Here is a 21,762-nt window from a genome sequence, read left to right as displayed (position 1 = left end):
CAGTATGGCACAGTATGGCACAGTATGGCATGGTATGGCATGGTATGGTGTGGTATGGCACTGTATGGCGTGGTATGGCACGGTATGGTGCAGTATGGCGTGATATGGCATGGTATGGCACAGTATGGCACAGTATGACATAGTGTGGCATCGTATGGCACAGTATGGCATGGTATGGGGCAGTATGGTGTGGTATGGCATGGCGTGGTGCAGTATGGCACAGTGTGGCATGGTATGGTGTGGTATGGCAGGGTAGGGCGCAGTATGGCATGGTATGGCACAGTACAGCATGGTATGGTGCGGTATGGCACAGTATGGCACGATATGGCACAGTATGGTGCAGTATGGTGCAGTATGGCACAGCACGGCGCAGTATGGTGTGGTATGGTGTGGTATGGCACGGTATGGCACAGTATGGCACAGCATGGCACGGTATGGCACGGTATGGCACTGTATGTCATGGTATGGCACAGTATGGCACAGCATGGCACAGTATGGCACAGTATGGCACAGTATGACACGGTATGGCACGGTATGGCACTGTATGGCACGGTATGGCACAGCATGGCACAGTATGGCACTGTATGGCACGGTATGGCACGGTATGGCACAGTATGGCACTGTATGGCACTGTATGGCACGGTATGGCACAGTATGGCACGGCCTGGCACGGTATGGCACAGCATGGCACAATATGGCACAGCATGGCACGGTATGGCACGGTATGGCACAGTATGGCACAGCATGGCACGGTATGGCACTGTATGGCACGGTATGGCACAGTATGGCATGGCATGGCACGGTATGGCACAGCATGGCACAATATGGCACAGCATGGCACGGTATGGCACAGTATGGCACAGTATGGCACGGTATGGCACAGCATGGCACAATATGGCACAGCATGGCACGGTATGGCACGGTATGGCACAGTATGGCACGGCATGGCACAGTATGGCACAGTATGGCACGGTATGGCACGGTATGGCACAGTATGGCACGGCATGGCACGGTATGGCACGGCATGGCACAGTATGGCACTGTATGGCACGGTATGGCACAGTATGGCACGGCATGGCACGGTATGGCACGGCATGGCACAGTATGGCGCGGCCTGGCGGCGGGGAGGGGCGTGGCCCCGCGGCGGGGGGCGTGGCTTGGCCGGGAGCGGGCGTGCCCTGGCGGGGGCGTGGTCTTTAGGGGGCGTGGCCTTTAGGGGGCGTGTCTCCGCGGGGGCGTGTCCGGCGGCGCCGGTGCCGGGAGCGCAGCGATGGCGGCGGCGGAGCTGGAGCGGCTGCGGATGGCGGGGGCCGGCATGGCCATCGCCGTCCTCACCAGCGGCGGCGACGCGCAAGGTGGGGCCCGGCGGGAGGAGGCGGGGGGCGGCGCGGCCCCGGGCCCGTCCCGGGGGCGCTGCGTGGCCGTGGCCGCCCGGCCCTGCGGGCGCGGCGGGGCCGGAGTCCGCGGCGCCTCGGGGCGCGCAACGGAGACGCGGCCCTCGCTCCTCCCCGGGCGCCCGGGGCGGGGGAGCGGCGAGGCGGGTGGCGGACACACACCCCGCTCCCGTTTCCCCCCCCCCCACGGGGGAAGGGTCGGCGCGTCCCACCTGCGGCGCTTCCCCATCCCCATCCCCCCCCACGGACCCCCCTCCGTGAGAGGTCACGGACCCACGGGGGAACCCCCACGGTGCCCCCCCCCCCCCCCCCCCCGCCGATAAGCAGCGATTTCTAATACGTCTCACTCTCAGGCGGTTGCTCATCCGCAGCTCCCACCCGTGCACTGAGTTTCCCCGGCCTCTGCCCGTGTGGGTGCCCCCCGCTCGAGGGGACACTTCAGGGTCACCCTGTGGGGCGCGGGGTCCCGTGGGGCCTCCCCAGCTCACGTCTCACCTTTCCAGGGATGAACGCCGCCGTCCGCGCCGTCACCCGCATGGGGATATACGTGGGAGCCAAGGTCTTCCTCATCTATGAGGTTGGTGGACCCCCCTCTGCTCCCCGTCGTGGGTGGGGGGAAACCACCCCCCCCGCCCCGTGCCAGGTCACCCCTCACCTCCGCTCCCCGTTTCTCTGCAGGGCTACGAGGGGCTGGTGGAGGGGGGAGACAACATCAAGCAAGCCAACTGGCTCAGCGTCTCCAACATCATCCAGCTGGTGAGGATCACCGGTGGGGCCACGGGACCCCCAAATCCCACTCCCCCAAACCTGCGTGACGAGCTGTGTGTGTCGTCCCCCCCCCCCCATTTTTTTACTCTCCAGGGTGGGACGGTGATCGGCAGCGCCCGCTGCAAAGCCTTCACCACCCGCGCGGGCCGGCTGCGGGCCGCCCGTAACCTGGTGGAGCACGGCATCACCAACCTGTGCGTCATCGGCGGGGACGGCAGCCTGACGGGCGCCGACATCTTCCGCTCCGAGTGGGGCGAGCTGCTGGAGGAGCTGGTCCAAGATGGTGGGTGAACCCCCCTCCCAAAACCCTTGGGTGGGTAGAGTGATTCAAGGGGTGTGACCCCCCCCCCCAGCCCCACTAGGACCCCCAGGGAGGGCTGGGCTCCTCTGCCGCTCCGCAGCATCCAGCCCGATGCTGGGGGGAGAATGGGAGCACCCTAAAATAACCGTGTGTCCCATCCTCCCCCCGCCCCCCCAACAGGGCAGATCAGCGAGGAGGTGGCGCAGGAGAACAGCCGCCTGAACATCGTGGGGCTGGTGGGCTCCATCGACAACGATTTCTGCGGCACTGACATGACCATCGGCACCGACTCGGCGCTGCACCGCATCATGGAGGTCATCGACGCCATCACCACCACGGCGCAGAGGTGAGCGGGCTGGGGGCTGCGGGCTGGGGGCTTGACCGCTCCCCCCCCGGGCGTACGCACCCACCTTCCTTCTCCTCCCACCCGTGTCCTTGCAGCCACCAGCGGACCTTCGTGCTGGAGGTGATGGGCCGCCACTGTGGGTAAGCCCCCGCGGGCGAGGAAGCCCATCGGTGGGACGGGATGACACATTTTGGGGCCGATGCTGCCACCGCCGTGTCCCCCCCAGGTACCTGGCGCTGGTGTCTGGCCTGGCTTCAGGCGCTGACTGGCTCTTCATCCCCGAATCCCCTCCGGAGGACGGCTGGGAGGACCTCATGTGCGAGAGGCTCGGGGAGGTGAGGGGGGCTTCCTACAGTCCCGTCCCCCTTTTCTCCCTGGAAGGTCCCCACAGGGACCTGGGCTGAGCCCCGCAGCCAGTGCCCGGCCCCTGCGAAGCTTCGGGAGCTCCCGCCATTGTCCCTGTGAAACGGGGCACTCAGCCGAGTGCAAATCCAGCCCTCGCATGCCAGGGGCAGCGGTGGCTCGGGGGCTCGGCCGTCCAGAACCTGAGCCACCCCCGCCACACACCTCTCCGGGCTACAGCCAGTGGGGGCAAAGGATGCTCAGACGCGGCCGCCGGTGAGTTTTGGCTAAGCCGCGGCGGCTGTTTTCTTCCCCTCACACCCAGACGCGCAGCAGAGGGTCGCGGCTCAACATCATCATCATCGCCGAGGGCGCCATCGACCGCAGCGGCAAACCCATCTCTTCCAACTACGTGAAGGACGTAAGCGCCCGCTCCGGCGCCCGCTCCGGCACCCGCAGTGGCCAGCGGGTCCCCGGCATGACGTCTGCTCTGCTCCGCAGCTGGTGGTGCAACGCTTGGGCTTCGACACGCGGGTCACCGTCCTCGGCCACGTGCAGCGCGGAGGGACCCCTTCAGCCTTTGACCGTGTGCTGGTAGGTTTTGGGAGGGGGGACACGGGAAGGGGGGGGGGGTCACCCTGCAGAAAGGAGCAGGCGGCTGGGGCACCCCACTCCTGCCTTCCCTCTGCCTGTTGCAAAGGACTTGCTGGCTGAGAGGAGGCTCAGACAGGCTTGGCCCCGCTGTGCCAGGCAGAGCAATGCACCCGTTACCCCTCATGTGCTGCAAATTTCACGGGTTTTTAAATAAAACCAGCAGCTCTCTGGCTGTAAATCAGGCAGGCAAGCAGCTGCAAGGTTTCCAAGTCTGCGGGAGCGTTGCTGTGCGAGCCCAGGGGAGCATCCCGCCCGGCTGGCACGGGTGGCCCAGGTGTCATGGGGTGGCGGGGGTCCCTTTCGCTCCTCAGAGCAGCAAGATGGGGATGGAGGCGGTGATGGCACTGCTGGAGGCCACGCCAGACACCCCCGCCTGCGTGGTGAGCCTCTCAGGGAACCAGTCGGTGCGGCTGCCGCTCATGGAGTGCGTCCAGGTGGTGAGTACCGGGGCGGGGATCGGGCACACCAAGCCCCCTGGGTGGGGGTCCCGCTCCCCTCCCCGCAGGCGTGGGGGTCACAGTGCTGCATCTCTCCCCCTGCCAAGACGAAGGATGTGCAGAAGGCCATGGATGAGAAGAGGTTTGAGGAGGCCATCCAGCTCCGTGGGAGGTGAGGAGCAGCGACCGGGATGGGGGGAGATATCCCTATGGGGTGGCCAAAAGGAGGTGCTGGGATGGGGGCTTCTCCCTGGGGGAAAACCAGCTGCTCCTGCAGCCGGGGAGGGTCGTCCCCCCCCTCCCCAGGGTCCAGGCACGCCTTGGGGCCACGCTGCCTTGTCCTTGCAGGAGCTTTGAGAACAACTGGAACATCTACAAGCTTCTGGCGCACCAGAAGCCAGCACAGGAGAAGGTGAGGAGGGTTGGAGAGCGGCAGGGGACACCATCCCTGCCTTGGGGACACGCACCCATGTGCTGTCCCCATCCCTGTCCCCACAGAGCCCCTTCAGCCTGGCCATCCTGAACGTGGGTGCCCCCGCCGCGGGCATGAACGCTGCCGTCAGATCAGCCGTGCGGATCAGCATTTGCCAGGGACACACCATCTATGCAGTGAGCGACGGCTTCGAGGGCTTGGCCAAGGGGCAGGTAAGGGGAACGGTGAGCCTGGGTTTCCCAGGGGGATGAGTTTGGGCTTGGAGGGGGGGTGGTGGGGTGCTCCCCCACCCCAAAACCGAGCGCTGCTGCTTGCAGATCCGTGAGGTGGGCTGGCACGACGTGGCAGGCTGGCTGGGACGCGGCGGGTCCATGCTGGGCACCAAACGGTAAGCACAGCCCCGGGGGGGCTGGGGGATGTAGTGGAAGAGACGCTGCTGCCCCGGGGGATTGCAGGGACCCCCTGTCCTCACCCCGTGGTCTCTTCTCCCCTTCCCTACCGCAGGACGCTGCCCAAGACCTGCATGGAAAAGATCGTGGAGAACGTGCGGAAATTCAACATCCAGGGGCTGCTGGTCATTGGGGGGTTTGAGGTGCGGGGGACCCCTCAGCCCTGTTTCGGTGGGGGCCAGGGCGGGCTGTCGGCATCCCAGGCGACACCAGCCCCCCAGGCCATCCCTTTTGGGGTGTGGATCCATCCCCCGGGGCCAGCATCTCCCCAGCTCTCGGCTGCTTGCAGGCGTACGAGGGGGTGCTGCAGCTGGTGGAGGCCCGTGGGCAGTACGAGGAGCTCTGCATCATCATGTGCGTCATCCCCGCCACCATCAGCAACAACGTCCCCGGGACCGACTTCAGCCTGGGCTCAGACACAGCCGTCAACGCGGCCATGGAGGTGGGGAACAGGGCAGGGCGCAGCTCGCGGGGCCGTCCCGCTCCACCCCTCGACAGGCGGGAATGAACCAACATCCCATTCCGGGCAGCAAAGATGGGTTTTCCTAGTGTGAGCTGCCTTTCTCCTGGCACAGAGTTGTGACCGCATCAAGCAGTCGGCCTCGGGCACCAAGCGCCGGGTCTTCATCGTGGAGACGATGGGGGGCTACTGCGGGTACCTGTCGACTGTCACCGGCATCGCGGTGGGCGCTGACGCCGCCTACGTCTACGAAGATCCCTTCACCATCCATGACCTGAAGGTGAACAGGGCGGGAGCTGCTTTCTGGCAGCATCGTTTGGGTAAAATAAGAAGGAAAACTGGGAAAGGGAGGGCTGTGGGGCAGGGCAGGATTTGGAGGAACACGGTCAAGGCCTGGGTTGCTGTTAGTGGCACTTGGGTCCAACCAAGAGGACCAGAGGGACCCAGGATGCCTGCCAGCATCCTGGCGTTCATCTTGCAGGCCAATGTGGAGCACTTGACCGACAAAATGAAGACGGATATCCAGAGAGGATTGGTGCTGCGGTGAGTTGGGGGCCCCTGGGGACACTCGCTGAAAAACCCAGCCCCGTGGTGGGGAGCAAGGGCGGAGCTGAGCTCTGCCCGCAGCTGGAGAGGGGTTCCCGGGTGCAGCGGGGTTTGGCACGGTGGGTGCATGGCGTCCTGCCCGGGGATGCCATGCTCGGCCAGGGGGACAGTTCTACGCTGGATGCATCCGGGGCCATCCTGGGGAGATGGGCTGGGGCGCTGGGCCTCAGGGAGAACAAAACAGAAAAAAAAAAAAAAAAAGGTGTTTAGAGGAGCATGGAGGAACCCCCTGGGGATGCCAGATTAAGGAGCAGCCCCCCCACCTCTTCCCTCTGCTCCCCCAGCAACGAGAAGTGCCATGAGCACTACACCACCGAGTTCCTCTACAACCTCTACTCCTCCGAGGGCAAAGGCATCTTCGACTGCAGGATTAACGTCCTGGGCCACCTCCAGCAGGTACAGGGGACAGGACCACACAGGCCACTGCTGTCCCCAAGAGCTGGGTGGGCTTGATGTGCCCATTTCTTTGTCCCCAGGGGGGAGCCCCGACCCCCTTTGACCGCAACTATGGGACCAAGCTGGGAGTGAAGGCGGTACTGTGGATGTCGGAGAAGCTGGAGGAGGTCTACTGCAAGGGTGAGCTGACGGCTGGGGGTCCCGTGGGGGGTGGCTGGTGGCACTGGGTAGCCCCTGCTGCTCTGTTTAGCCCCTGGAAGGTGGCCATGGTCAGCTGTGTATCCCTCCCAGGGCGTGTGTTTGCCAACTCGGACGACTCTGCCTGTGTGATCGGGCTCAGGAAGAAGGTGGTGGCCTTCAGCCCCGTGACGGAGCTTAAGAAAGTCACCGATTTCGAGTAAGTTCCCACGCCCTAGCGGTTTATCAGGCCCTGGGCGGACCTTCCTGGGCCGTCCCTGGGGTCACTTGAGAGCCGTGTCCCCCCCCCTGCACAGGCACAGGCTGCCCCAAGAGCAGTGGTGGCTGAACCTGCGGCTGATGCTGAAGATGCTCGCCAACTACCAGATCAGCCTGACCGAGTATATCTCGGGGAAGATGGAGCACGTCACCCGCCGCACACTCAGCATCGAGAAGGGCTTCTAGTCCCACCAGCCTGAGCTGTAGCCCCCTCTCCACATCCTCTCCATCCCCATGTGCTGCTCGGGGAGCACCTGGTCCCCCCTTGTTCTCAGTAGCCCTGTAGCTTTGCCATCGACCCCTTGAAGCAGGCAGAGCCTGGTCCCAGCTCCCAAAACAGCACAATCCTGCCCCAGATCGCTGGTCCAGGGTCTGGTCCCTGTGCAGATGCAGACAAGAGGTGTTGCTAGAGCCCAGCTGCACATCCCAGACCCTTAATCATCCCTTAAGAGTTTATTCCTATTATTTAATGGTGGGGTATCTTGATTCTTTATTTAGCGGCTTGACCGCCTGAGCCAACTGCTGCTTTTAGTTGCCTGCCCTGCGTGCAGGAGGGGAGCTGAGGGGGATGCGGTGCCGTCCGCAGCAGGTAGGGGCTGGTCCCGGGGGCTTTTGGCTGCCCCATGAGCCCCGGTAGAGCTCCATCCTCCCCCGGCGTTTGCCCAGTGGGGTGTCTCGAGGGCTCAGCGCAGAGCACCGGTCCTGGCCAGCCCCTCTTCCCCGGCCACCTTGCATGATGCTTGGATGCGACCGTCACCGCACGGCCCCGGGTGCCGTGCCCATCATCTCACCGCTGCTCTGTAACCCCCAAATCTTGTACCATTTGTGGCGCTGCTCTCCTCCTCTAGAGATAAAACCCGCTGGAGCCAAACCTGCCTCGCTCCGGAGAGTGGTCATTGCACGCCGAGTCCCCGTGGGGAGGAATGGCGGGGGCAGACCTGGGGTTAGGATGGGAATGAGCAAAGCCAGATGGTTTGCTGGGGCCAGGTTGATGCTGGGCCAGGACGTTTCCCTGCTTCGTGCGTCCTCAAAGCCTGGGAGAGTGGGACTGTGGGCGGCCTCTCCCTGGCTGGGCTGTGGCGGGTGCTAGGTCAGCATCCCTCTGCGGGCAGACTTCGCAATCCTGGAGAAAAATTGCTTCTCCCATGGTTTGGTTCCCACCTTCAAAGAAAGCGCAGAAGTGATTTATCAAGGCGCTGTGTTTGTTTGTTAAGGCAGTTTCTCAGGGCAGCTGCCAAGCACACTGGCTCCCGCCTGCAGTGCTCGGGCTTGGCTGAGCTCTGCCGCGCTTGGCCGAGGCCGGACGGCTGCCTGTACCCCCTTTCCCAGGCCATTTTCCTCTTGGGGCTTTCAGCTGACGGCTCCAGCCTCTGGGATGTCGCCAGCACAAGGATGCATCACAGTCTTTTGGGTCAGATATGCAGTTATTTTTTTCCTCCCCATGGAGTTGTCCCCAAGTGACAAGTCCCCCTTGATTTCAGTGCTTTTCCCCTAGCTGGCTACGTTACTTGTTTTAAGCTCTGGAAGATGATGATAATCATTGTATCTTCCCTGCCAGAGCTGGACAGACGGAGAAATAGTGTTTTACTTGCTGATGGAAGCAGCATCACTGCTCTTCCTGGGCAAGTATCTGCTCTGGGGACGCCAGGCAGAGAGCGGTGGGCTCTCCCACCATCCCATGTGCTGCTTTCAAGGAGCCCCATCCAGCTCCCAAGCAAGACCCTCCATCAGCCATAGACCCCGCACCATGGTGGTCCCTGTCCCATCAAGCCTCCGAGAGTCCCCGAGAACAGTCTGAACACCAGTCGTGCTGGATCTGTGCCCGCAGGCAGACAGCTGCTGGCGTTTTCCATGACTGGGACATGTCTGCCCTCACCGCTCGATATCCCCTGCTGAGGCAGGTCAGGGTGAAAGCAGGTCACGCCGAAAAGCCCCACGGTTGTGCCATGGCCCGGGTGGAGCCTCGTGCCCGGGCGTAGCTGGCAGGCGTGTTTTCTCCTGCCTGGCACGCTCGGCAGCAGGCAGGGCACCGCAGGGGCTGGCACGGCACCGCAGCCCTCCTCCAGCAGCCACGTTTAGGGCGTGAATGGGGAAAGGGGTGTCCCCACGCTCAGACCAGCTGCATGTTTGGATGCAACTTGGGGACAGGGGTCACTGCAGCCCTAATACCTCATTTCCACCCAAAATAAAAAGCCTGGAGTGCCAAATTCCTGGCGGGGAGACAGACAGGCACAGCCCGTGATGGGCAACCACCCCGTGCCCTGCCAGGTCAAGCAGGAGCGGACGTGGCAACTGCGCACCCAGGCTCGCCAGCACATCCAGCCCAGCCTCTCCCTGTCCCCAAAGAGAGGGCAGAGCAAAAAGCCACCAGCATCTTGCAGCAAAGGCAGGCTGCCAGGCCCTTGAAGAGGCATGAGCTGAAGGGGCCAGCCTCCCCCCAGGCAGGATGCTGCAGGGTGACCCCGCAAGGAGCAGTGGGGAGCATCAAGGGCACCTCAGCTGGCAGCAGGAACACCCACAGCAGCCAAGTATGACAAGCGCAGCACGTAGGCGGCAAGCTCTGCTCGGGGACAGTCGTGCTGTCGGGGATTAACAGCCCAACTTCTGCAGCGGAGAGGGGAGGAGCCGCACCAGAGCAGCCTGAGGCCAACGCAATTGCTCCATTAACCACCTTCACCACAAACAAACCTCGATGAGAAATGATGACGCTTGCTCCGATCACTCTCCTCCCAGCAAAGCTGGGGAGGGGGGGGGGGTCTGGCACGCCCAAACGGCAGCTTTCCTGTTCTCTAACATGAACAGGCACAACTTCTACTACTGAGCAGGCTGTCGAGACAGCCTGGGAGAGGAATTGCCCTCAGCACAAGGGCAACAGGCGAACAAGATAACGGGTAAGTCCCTCGGGCCTTGGCTGTCAAGGAAAATCTGGTGTATTATAAATCACACTGGCCATTTAAACACAGCTGTGTTTCATGCAGAAGGTCACTGGAGGAGTTAAAGGCATCAGGAATCTTCACCCAAGTGATGAGGGTCAAACTCTGTCCCCTCCCACCAAGGTCAAGTAAACAGGCTTGTGGCCACCGGCCGTCACCATCCCCGAGGAGCGCTCGCTCCTTCCCGGCCGCGCGACCCAGCACGCGGGGGCTCAGATACCTCACAAACAGGGAAAGTGGGGACACGGAAAGGCCACGCTGCCCTGCGCAGCACCAGGGTCCACAGCCAAGCAGCACGGAGAGCTCGTGTCCTGTATCTCAGGGGCCGCTGTCCCACCCAGGCAGGCTGCGCACCTCTGCACAAGCAAGCGAGCTTTGCTCGCCATCTCGTCCGCTTCCCGCGCTCGGTGTGGACTTGTGGCTGCAAGAAGGCTCCCAAATAGCACAGTGCCTTTGAAAAACAGCCCCTGCAGCAGCAACCAGCACCAGAGGCGGGTGAGCCATTTCCCAGGTCCAGTGAAGCGGGAAGGTGCAGGGGCCCACAGCCCTCCTCCTGCTCCGCAGGACTAACAATGCAGGCCGTGAACCAGACATAATGGAGCAATGCCCAGAGTCAGTTGTTCTCACTATGTTTGCAGAACCCCAGCCACAACTTCCACGTCCTAGAGGGATAATTGGTTTTATTTGGTACGTCACAACGTTTTAGTTTGTATTTAATGGCTCTATGAAGTCTTAGTAAATGCAGCTTTTTTCAGTTAAAGAGAAACGCCACCCCTGATGCCTGTGCTAACCAGACAGTAATGCTTGGCTTATTTTCTCTTAACTGCAGAATGCACAGGGGCTTTTTACCTCTGACGCTGTTTCCTTAAGCTGCTCTAATGCCTGCAGGGGCACGTAGGGGTGAGGGTACAGCTGAGCGTTCAGGATCTGGGAGAGAGTAATTTCTGTTTCACCTAGACTGCACCGAGCTTTTCTTTGGGCTGCCTGACCACCAAGTCAGCTGCCACATGCGCTAACCAGGACCAAAAAAAGGCAGGAGTTGAAGATAAATTACAAATTTGACATTGACCTTCACAGTCTGCACCAGACAGTTCTTGGTAAACATTTCAGGCAGTGTCTCCCCACCAGACTTCACAAAAACACAGCTTTGTCGTAGAAACTGCCTTTAGAGCCTGCTACAGGCAGAGGCTGGCCAAGGGTTAGTCTGACAGGGAGCCACTGACCTTTCTAGCCATCAGCAGGCTTTGCCATCCCCCTTTGGCCGCGCGGCACAGCAGCACCTCTCGCTGCAGCCCTGCTCTCTTCTGCTTTTGCCGATTTGCCCGCCGCTCCCATCGCAGCGACAAGAGATACAAATGTTAACGGAGCCTGCTACGCAAGCAGGAAAGCTCCCGAGCGCCGGGTCAGGCGCTGCCAGCCCCAGCGTGATGCGCACAGCCAGGGGTGATGTCAGAAGCCAGCAGCACCCCATCCCAGCCCCTCCGCAGGGAAAGCACAGCGGGAAAACACCAGGGCTTTGGCTGCAGCCAGGCATGCGCGGGCAGAACGGCGCTGCGGGGCCGGGGCTGGCTGGTGCTCCAGGGAGGTTTGTAACGGGCACCGTCACTCCTCCTGCAGCTCCTTCTTCTGAAAGGCCTGGAGCCTCCTCCCCACTGTCTGCTGGACGATCTCCAGACCCTCGGCGTCCAGTTCCTTCATGAGAAGCAGGATGGCATTCAGGACGTTGTTCTGTCGGGAGGAGACAGACACTGCTTTATACAAGCACGTTAATGCCAGCAATTTTCAAAGAGCTGCTCTTTCTAGGAACTCCACCACCACTGGCAGCAGTTTGCAGCAGACACCTGCAGCTACAGGGACAGAACAACCAAGCCCTCGGGGCAAACATGGGCAGAGGCTGCATGTGACGAGGCCAAGTGGAATGCAGGACAAACCAGTCCGCTCAGTCCCACGCAGGCTGCCCACATGCCTCTGGCTCCTGGCCACCCTCCCAACTGGCTTCCGTAAGGAAAGGCCCATTCAAGAGCAGCTGCCCTCCCTCTCCAGCGTGACCGTGTGTAGGATGGGAGAGGACAGGAAGCCTCTGATCTGAGGAATGAGAAGAGCTGGCAGAATCGCCTAAGCACGAGCTGGAAGGGACTCTTGAAGGTCCCCAGCCCAACCCCCACCACCGATGCAGAACTACTGCCAACACCAAACCACGGCTCTGTCAAACCACGTCTTGAAAAGCTCCAGGGAGAGATTCTGGAACCTCTCTAAATAACTGCCCTTCTAGGGAAAATCTTTTTCCCAACGTTCAACCCGAACCTCCCCTTGTTTAATATTTTCTTTTCCCAAAAGCCAGGGCCTGCAGTACTCACAGTGCTGTGAACCAACACATTCAAGTATATTTAAAACATGAACGAAAGAGAGATCGCAGACTAATATCAAAATGAGGCAGAATGTGGTCTAGATCTCACCCTGCCGACTGAAGCGATGGCACTGAGCCCAGCAGACGGCAATTCCCAGCTGAACAGCCAAGATCCATGAGGTTCAGCCAAGGCTACACCAGGGAGCGGGGCTGAGGAACCACCTAAGCTTTCAATTCAGCAGCCTCCTGCCTGCCAGGCAGGCTGCCAGCTGCATTTCAGCCACTGCCCAACTACCACGCGTTCTCCGCACCACCCCAGCGAAGGGCCACACGCGTGCTCGTGTGCGGACAGACCAAGAGGACAAACCCCATCGGGCTTTCCTTACGTTGCATGATGTCTTCGATGAAAAGCAGTTTGGGCTTTAAAGATACTCACTCTCTTCTTTCGGTTGCAGTCTGTCTCTCGAGGTGAAAAGGAGGAAAATTTATCCCTGGGAACAGGCTTCATACCAAGCTCCTCTCGAATTTTGCTAAAGGAGGGGAGGAAGAGCAAGTGTTATTATGACCAGTTGGGAAAACCTTACTCTGCCAGGCCAATCCTTTCTACTCATGGGCAACCATGCAAGTATCTAGCTGAAGGACTCAAGGCACATCTGCTCACACACCACCACTGCCTACAGACCACAACACCCCAAGCCAAACTCCCACACGAAGAGCCTCAGAGCTATAAAATGGGAACGAGCACACTGCCACGAGGAGCCTGCTCCCAGCTCTACCTGGGACAACAGATTCCCAGGCTCGATGCTAGCTGGGACTGCAGACCCTGGAACACTGCACTTGAACAACACGTGCCACAGCACTGACATGCGCTGAAGCGTGCCACAGAAGCAGAGCTAAGCAGGAATGGGCTGGAGAGCTCACACTTCAGAGAGGATCCATCTCTGTCTGCACATGCAGCTGACATGCTTGAGAGTAAGTACCCACCTACAGAAGAGCCTGTTTTGCAGATACAGAACCAGACCCACAAGTGCTATTAAACCAGCACAGCTCCACCGGGGTAACTGGAACAACAGGAATTTGCACCAGCTGCAGGCCTGGCCCGTGGAGTATCAGGGTTGGCTGGCAGGGTCCTTTCATGCTACACGCAAGTTCAGCCCAGAAATCCTAACAGCTCACAAGCAAGCCCTCACTTTGTCTCCTCCAGACTGAAGTTCAGCAGTTCACTCTCGGTCTCCGTTGTGGATTCGGCAGCACTGGATTCAGTGGCCTCGGGACAACCGTTCTCCACGCTCCTCCTGGCTGGTGGGGCCGTGATCTCCTCACCATCAACCAGGGCCTGGGACAGTTCTTCCTCTGTCACAGCTGCAACAGCCAAAACAAAACCCCGCTGCAATGAACTCCAGCAGCCCAGGAAGATGGCATCTGTAACGGTGCAGGTATGGCTGCTGCAGAGCTACACCGCAGGTGCTTGCTCCCAAAATTGTCCTTTGTACTGGGCTTTTGCTTTCATCCTTCTGCAGTAAAACCCGCCCAGGAGAACGCTGGCAGCTGCCACCAGCCTCTCAAAGTGGGAAAGATATAAAGGAGGGATGCAAACACGCTTTGCTATTTCTTGTCTCTGGAAAAGGCTCCAAAAGCCACCAAGTTATTGCTACCAGACGGAAAAGCTTCTCACTTTTTTATGACAGCAGATCCAATTACAGAATCTTTGTTTTGCCACAGCAAAGGAGAGAGTTCTGAAAAACCACTAATTAGCGGTACCGTCCCAGCTATAAGGAGGCGCTCTCGGCTAGTGCTAACTCTGGCACTGCAGAGAAGGGAAGGGAGAAAACAGCTTAGAAGCAGCAGATCTTTCAGAAGGGACACCCAACCTCTGAGACATCCTGACTGAAGGAAGAGTCAAAGGATGCCTTAAAGACGGGAACCAACGCGTCACTGGTTTCCAGTTCACCCTGCCCATGGCTTGGGGCTGTTTGTTTACCTGCAAACACCCACCTTGGTTATCAAGCTTCTGCAGGCTGGGTAGGTTACGCAGCACCGTCATTCGGTAGCGGTGGGGGTCTGACCCACAACAGGGATTTTCAGATAGCCACAGGACCCTCAGCCGGGGTAGGTTTTTGAGGTAGAAGAGCTCATTTAGGCTTGCAATGTTGTTCTTCCTCAGATAGAGTTCACTCAGATTCTGGCACTGACTCAGCGGCTCAAGGTCCGAGATGCCATTCACACTGAAGAGAGATTGTAGGATCAGAGACCAGCGAGCCCATCCCTCCCTCCCCGTACTGTTCAGGTGGGAGCACAGCCCCTGTAGCACAGTGGCTTTCCAGCCCCCCTCCTGCAACAGCTTCACTGAGGAGCCTGACAGCACAGCAAGGGGCATTTAGGGGCCTGTGGCTTTGGACACAACAAAAAGATAGTGTTTTATCTTTCTAAACAAAGGAAAGAATTAAGAAAGCAGGCCCTCCTCTGTGCTGAAGATGACAAACAGCCTTTGCTTCCCCCAGACACCCATCACCCTTGCACTCCTTTCTGTAGCAGTTCCTCAGACTCCCTGAAGGAGAGCCCATGTAAGATTCCCAAGCTAAAAAGCTCAAATTTTCAGACAGCATTGGTTCCGTGGGATCCCCAGGACAGGTGAAAGGTGGGTGTATTGGGGGAGGGCTTATGGAAATGAAAAGTTTTGTGACATCCATGAAGCACTTCAACAAGCATTCTGCAAACTGGCCCCATACAGAGGCCTAGAAGATCCCAGCTGCACTACGGACTAGGACTTAGGGAGCAACAATCCTAAGAGGTTTTAACACCTCTCAAAACCAGGATTATTTTCTTGAGTAGTGAGGTGATATGCAGAGGCGCGAGCAGAAGAATAACCATTTAATACATCTCTGCTGCTTGAGAAATTGGGCATGAAGAGCCAGGCAGCTCAGACACACAACCACAAAAAGGTGGGTTGAAGAAACCACAGGCCAAGCCAGAGCCCCATGAGAAAGGTGATTTCCCCTGCCCTCTCCAAAGCTGCCAGGCCGACATTCACCTGAATGTGATCACCTCGATGTTGGGCAAATCCCGGCATATCGATATCTGGGCAGGAAGAGAGAGAAACAGCAAGCTGGCATTCGCAGAAAAAAAAATAATAAATAAATAAAAGCAATTTAAATCACAAACAAGCAAGATAACAGCAGGAACAGAAATTGAGGTTTGCTTCGGTCTACCCCAAGCTGAACACCACCAGAGATTTGCTGCCACAGCCAGTGCAGAGTCAGCAGCTCCTCTGCCTTCTCCGCGCAGGAGTGGAAGCGCAGACACCAGCCAGCAGCACGTCGCTCTTCTGCTCCAGCAACTCGGCAGCCTCCAGAGCGGCTCCCAGGCCCCGCAGGCAGCAGAGGATCCCTCTTAGGCCAGACAGCCCTCTCCTAACAGGGGAGTCCCGAACAGACAGGGTAGGACTCAGGGCCCTGCTCTCCAGGGGCCTGTGCAGGCCCTCAGAGAGGAATTTTCCAGGCGCTCTCTGGAAACAACAACAGCAACCTCTTTTTTTTTTTTTTTTCTTTTTTTTTTTTGTGTATGTGATGCTAATCCTGAAAAAGCACCGCAACTCGCTGGCACCGGGCCGGCCCCCCCTCAGCGCCCCTCCAGCTCCATCCCCTCCCCGCTCCGGCTGCCGGCCCGGCCTCAGGCTTCCCCCCTCCCCCGGTGGCGCGGCCCGGGGGCTCGTCGATGGCAGCCGGGAGCCGGGGGGCCTCTCCTCGCTGGCTCGTCCGGGCAGGATGGGAGCGGCTGCGCGGTACTTACATCCGTCAGCTGGCTGCCCCTGCGGGAGGAGAGCGGGGGGTCACCGGGAGGCGGCAGGGCCCATCCCGGCCGCACCGAAACAGGCCGGAGCCGCCCCACTCCCCCCCACAGGCTGCCTGCCCCCCCTCAGCCCTGCCAGCCCCCCTGAGGCCTGCCCGGCCCCGCAGGCCCAGCGCCCCCCGCCCGGCCCGTCCCCCGCCGGTGCCCACCAGCAGTTGAGGCGGCGGACACCGTCGAGGGCGGCGGCCTTGGCCCGCGCCAGCACGGCCGCCCGCGTCAGCCTCATGGCCGGGCAGGGCCGCGCCGCCGCCGCCGTCGCCAGGGGCGGGACCCAGCGGCCGCGCAGGCTCCTCCCGGCCGGGGCGGGCCGGGCCGGGCCCACGCACCGGAGCTCCCCGCGGCAGTGCCCAGCTTTCCCCTCCTCACCCGGCGGGAGGGCCGGCGGCAGCCATCCGGCCCCCCCGGGTCTCCTGCTTGGGTGTCTTGCTTGCAGCAGGCTGGGCGGCCTGAAGCAACCTCAGGTGCAGTTTTACTTAATTATTCCATATTTACGTGAAATTTTAGAATTCATTTCATTACATCTTATTAGAGAATGTTTCATACATATAGCTATACCTTTATGGACATATATCTAACTTTACACGTGAGTGTATATACCCCTTTATCTATATATGTATGAAGTGTGCATAAATCAAATATATATACATATTTCTACACATTAATATATAGAAATATAGGTAGCACTGCTGACCGCACCGGCACCAGGAGCCCCAAGGCCAGTCCTCCTCCATCCCATTTTGGGGTAAAATTGCTGCGATGTGTCTCCATTTTGCATCTTTAGGGCCTCCAACACGCAGCTTCCACGGTGGAACGGGGATAGCTGAAATGAAAAAGCCTGGAGAAGCGGTGTGATTAGCTTACAGTCCAAAATAAGGGGTGAATGCAGCATTTCTCAATGTTTTTCTGCATGTTACTGCCTCTTTCAGCAACAGAAACAACTGCAGGATGGGGGCTGGCGGTTATTTACTTGTTTACGCTGGTGTTTTGGTGCAGTGGTTCAAACACGATGGACCTGAACCCTCGGTTGCGGTGGTGGTGAAGGCCTTGTGCCAGGGAGAGGAGATGGGCGGCACTGAGCTCCCTGCCTTCCTTATTACCACGCTTCTAGGTAAGAGAAGGGCGGAGAGATGCGTTTATTGGGTTCGATGGGCTCGTGCTTTTCAGGGAAAATGTGGGATAAGAAGGTTAGGCAGATCATCATTCTGCATTTTCTTCTTTCTGTCTCTCAGCACTGGGCTGCCGTCACACCCGTGGACAGCTAGCCAGGACCTCGGGCTGGGAGGCCAGGGCGCAGGTGTTGCACTGATGTTTTTTGAGCTGGATATACAAGCACTTGGAGGCAACTGAAGCGATTTTTGGAGTTCTCGACTTTTCTGTGTGCAGCTGTTCACAGGCCAGCTGGCGTGAGGTGGCTGCTGAGACCTGGGATTTGGCCACTTGGGCCGTGTGTCAGTGAAGGCAGCTGCAGGATCCGAATCCTCGGTGTCGTGGGAGGAGCAGCAATGTACACAGCTTTGCCATACTTTTGTTCTCCAAATCCCAGGCTGCTTTCACTTCTAGTGAAACATGGAAACACCCGAGCATGCTTTCAGCTGCCTGGCTGCGCAATCCCAGCCCCAGCCATGCTTAGCTGCACTGTCAGCAGCAAAGCCTGTCCCTGAAACAGGCTAAGTAGATTAAGGAATCTTCTCTAGGTGCCACAGAGATATTGTCGTACTCATCTTGCTGACAAAAGTACAGTTCAGTCAGTTTAAACATACACATCCTCCTCTGTCTGCTCTGACACCTCTCCTGCAACTGAAACATGCACAAAAGACTGTTTCATTCAGGTTAATTAATAAAATTGATTTTAATCCCCAGTTTAATATTGCAAGTAGTATCAGTAATAATCTCAGGCATGACGAGAGACTCTCCATGGTCTTTTAAAAAGGAGAGAGCTTAAATAATGCATATAGACTTGTAAAGTGCATTAAATTAGCAGCCTGGAGAGAAGAGCAAAACAACCACTGAGGTCTGGGACACATGGCCTCGTCAGGCTGCGTAGGATCACCTACAGTCACCGGCACGTCCACTTCCCACTCGCAGCCCTGCAGTGTCGCCTAACAGATCGTGCAGGGCTCCGGTGCAGAGATTGAATCTCCCCACCATGAGCTCCCCAGGCTCTCAGCTTGTCTCATACTCAGCCGTGATGAGGTCCAGCTTGCTTCTTAATCCACGTGAGCAAAAGAGTGAAAAGCTCTTTGTACATTTGGGCTCCTATCTAGAGTATCTTCAGTTTGGGCTGCACTATGGGGTAGCCACACATTCTCTTCCCAGCTCTGTATCAGTGTTTTATACAATGAACCTATTTCCACTTGTTTAATTACTTTGTGGAGGGTTCAGGAAAGCTACTTCTTTCATGTAATCCTTATGTGTATTTTCTCATTTCAGAAAAGCTTTTTTTCTGATCAGTAGCTTTTGCTGTGACCTGTGATTCCTCCAGGCGGGGTCTCACAACTTACTTGCAATGCCCACAGAAGCTTCAGAAAGAGGCATTCTCAACTCCCGAGCGTCCTGGCTACTGAACCAAACCTTCCCTTGGACGTGCTGTGGGATTGCTGTTGGCGTGTGAGTCACAGCAAAGGGAGTCTGAAGGAGCTGGGAGCTGCCACTGATGATGACAAGAAGTGCTGCTGGTACTAATCCTGAGTGTCATTGTTGCTGCCAGGATCAGCACCTGCCCCTGGTGCCGGTAGCTGTCACACCTCCACACCGCTCTTCACGCTTGACACCACCATCACCTGTGGGGTGCCTGCTGTCACGGTTATCAGTGGTTCCTTCCTCCATTGGCCACGGGGTACTCACTACCATCCCCGTGCAGATGGCAGCGCCTGGATGCACACCCTCCTCTGGAGTGCAGGCAGCAGGCGGCCTCACTGCTGCAGCTGGGGGTCAACCAGCACCACCTCTCTTGGTGCTACCCCACTTGCAATGGTGGTACCTGCAGGTCCCTACCGAGCACCATCCCGGTTAGGAAGAGCTGTTAAGTGGGGTGGAAGGACCAGGATGGATTTGGGGGAGGCATTTGGAGAACCTGTTTTATCCTCCCGGTATCACCAGAGAGGTGGTCAGCACTCCTGGAGATGGGCTCTGCTCCCTCCCCTCCTGCGTGGTGTGTGGCAGGGAAGGGCAGCTTTCTTGGGAAAGCCCCACTTGGTTGAGAAAGTCTCAGCAGTTGTTTCTGGGCGGCGAGTTGTTCCTGTAACTGCTCCAACGTAATTTAGCGTCATGGCAAGCTTGGCCATGTCGTGGTTCAGAGGACGGTCTCTTCATGGCAGCTCTCCAGCAGCTATTCCACCCACAGGACATTCCCTCCATGCAACTGTCACTGCTCTGGGGTCAGCAATACTGGATGGGATCACTGTTTAGATGTTGGCAGGAAATGCTGTGGTTTGGTAAGAGCTAATGAAAAAATCTTGTCATCATGGAGTGGAGGCAGGCGTGTCACCGTAGACCTATGCAGGCTCCGTCAGAGGCTCAGTTTTCTCTCTGGGAAGCATCCTGTTCAGCCCCTCTGGAGAGCCCTCAGGGGAACACCAGGGTCTACAAGACACTGCCAGAGCCAGTGAAGGAGATGAGCACTCCAGGGGTGCTCTTTGTGCCAAGTTGACAGAGGAGCTTCTGCAGAAATTCTGGAAAAATCTTCAGAGAGGGCTTCCAGCAAAGCTCCTGCTAACTACAATTTCTACCTGCAGCGATTTTCCTGTATGATCACACCGGCACTGGCACTGTTTCACTGGAGAGTGGTATGGACACCACAGCAAGCCACCCTGGGACATCACGCAGTTATCTGACCAGGGCGAGAGATTTCACGACAGCCAAGACCCGTCAAACCCAACAAATATGAAATCTCAAGACAGCCATCCACAGCAAAAGGAAATCAAACCGGGCAACTTAATAAACAAAAGCTTAAAATTACATCCCTATCATGTCAAGCTAAAACATAGCATTAAATCGAGAACGTGCGAGTTATTTATATAGCAAATTGTCATATTATTAAAAGCTAATCTCATCAGAGCAGCTTGCTGTCCTCATAGCCAATTGCATAGAACAAGTATTCAATTTACTGTGAAGCCTACAACATCAAGAGTGAAGAGGCAAAGGCCACCAGATGCATGGAAAACTTCTTTCTTCAGACTCTTCTTCATTCCTGTGCAGGAGCTCTGTTGGTATTTCTTTCCTTTGTTTTACACACAGTCCTTACACCAAGGTAGAAGTGGCACCGCAGCATCGCTGTGCTGTTGCAGTCCGGATTTTAGTGCTTTGCCGTGTTGACAGAGCTAGTCACTGGTTACAGCTGAAATGCCAAAATAAGGAGCAATTTCCACTGCTCAGGGTGCTCTGCAGAGGCCATTATCAGTTCCTTTTGTCAATAATACACATCGTATGAATACATTTACATGGGAATTGGGATCCTGCTGATTTATGTATATTCAAAGTAAAATATTAGGCTTCTTTCTGCAGCTCTTGCAATGCTGTGAGATTCACAGGAAGGAGCCTGAAGGGATCAGGGTGCTAGGTCCCTCCCTTATAAAGAGTCCAAAAAACATGCAAAAAGGGCAGGAAATTAGACTCAAGGTGGGTCAGAAAGCTCCCCCCTGCCTTCCCCCTTTCTGAAGAAAAAACCCTGCAGAATTAGAGAAGCAGAGCAAACACAGCAGGAGCTGTATTGAACTGACTGCAGTCAACTTACTGCAAGGGGGTTGCATAAAATACCAGGTGTTGGGGAAGAGAGAAAAGGGAAAAAAGCAGAGAAATCCTGCAGAAGGGTTTATTAATCACTACAGACATGGGTGGATTACAGTACTGGCACTATGGCCACACATAATACTCTAGATTTTGAAATCACACCCAAGTGGCAAATCTAGTAGTTTTTTAAATTACATTTTGGAAAGGATCTGGCACAAGGAGCACAGAGAGGTACAAGGAAGTAAAGGAAACTTAACCAGCACTGTTTTCTCCACCCAGATCTGCCAAGGACAACGCCGCTTTGCAGGGGAAATGTCCCTTGCAGTTCAATTGTTTTATCTCTCAATCCTGCCCCTTCCTCAAATCCCCCATTAGGAGCTCAGTGTCATGGAAGAACAAAGATTAAGTGAAGATTAAGAACATTTAAATGAAGATTAAGAACATTTAAGTGAAGATTAAAGATTAGGAACAAAGAGTAAGTGAAAAGTCCTGAGTAGAAAACACCCATTCATGGCAAGGAACCCCCGTAATAGCTCCCAAAACAGCATTTTCACTCTGTCCGACAGCAGGAGTTACATATAATCCCCAAAATTGATCCCGAGTAGAGCAGAGCAGCTCATGTCTACACTGCTCAGGTTTCTGGAGCAGACTGGGCTACTCTTGCTGCTTCAAAATCATCTCGTCGTGATAACCTTTCAGCTGTTCCCAAGCTGGGCAAAGTACTAAAGTCCATCCATAGGTGCTGCTGCTGCTGCAGTAAGGTGGACTTGCTGTTTGGACTGCCACCGTTCACATTAGCCATGTCTGTACTAATCGAGATCGACCTTTTGGTGTTAATATTTTCAGGCTTTTTTTCAACAGGT

The 21,762-nt window shown here is 57.4% G+C and overlaps 2 protein-coding genes across 2 annotated transcripts; one reads left to right on the top strand and one right to left on the bottom strand.

Moving 5' to 3' along the window:
• The first annotated feature begins 1,226 nt into the window (after positions 1-1,226).
• Positions 1,227-7,913, top strand: PFKL (phosphofructokinase, liver type). The gene is made up of 22 exons (XM_074833441.1): positions 1,227-1,355; positions 1,898-1,971; positions 2,073-2,150; positions 2,256-2,445; positions 2,644-2,809; positions 2,905-2,949; positions 3,036-3,144; positions 3,477-3,572; positions 3,653-3,745; positions 4,117-4,242; positions 4,350-4,414; positions 4,591-4,654; positions 4,741-4,887; positions 4,993-5,063; positions 5,180-5,267; positions 5,414-5,566; positions 5,700-5,864; positions 6,066-6,127; positions 6,475-6,586; positions 6,667-6,766; positions 6,878-6,983; positions 7,081-7,913. The coding sequence occupies exons 1-22, from the start codon at positions 1,271-1,273 to the stop codon at positions 7,226-7,228; spliced, it is 2,343 nt and encodes a 780-aa protein (XP_074689542.1). The 5' UTR covers positions 1,227-1,270; the 3' UTR covers positions 7,229-7,913.
• A 2,724-nt stretch (positions 7,914-10,637) lies between these two features.
• On the bottom strand, positions 10,638-16,450 carry CFAP410 (cilia and flagella associated protein 410). The gene is made up of 7 exons (XM_074833440.1): positions 16,321-16,450; positions 16,112-16,130; positions 15,354-15,400; positions 14,318-14,547; positions 13,513-13,684; positions 12,759-12,852; positions 10,638-11,703 (listed from the first exon to the last, which is right to left on the bottom strand). Exons 1-7 carry the CDS (start codon positions 16,395-16,397, stop codon positions 11,578-11,580), a joined length of 765 nt encoding a protein of 254 aa, XP_074689541.1. The 5' UTR covers positions 16,398-16,450; the 3' UTR covers positions 10,638-11,577.
• Between the last annotated feature and the right edge of the window lie 5,312 nt (positions 16,451-21,762).

Source organism: Strix aluco, chromosome 9 (genome assembly GCF_031877795.1).
Source record: "Strix aluco isolate bStrAlu1 chromosome 9, bStrAlu1.hap1, whole genome shotgun sequence".
NCBI lineage: Eukaryota > Metazoa > Chordata > Aves > Strigiformes > Strigidae > Strix > Strix aluco.
This window is presented reverse-complemented; position numbering and strand designations above follow the sequence as displayed.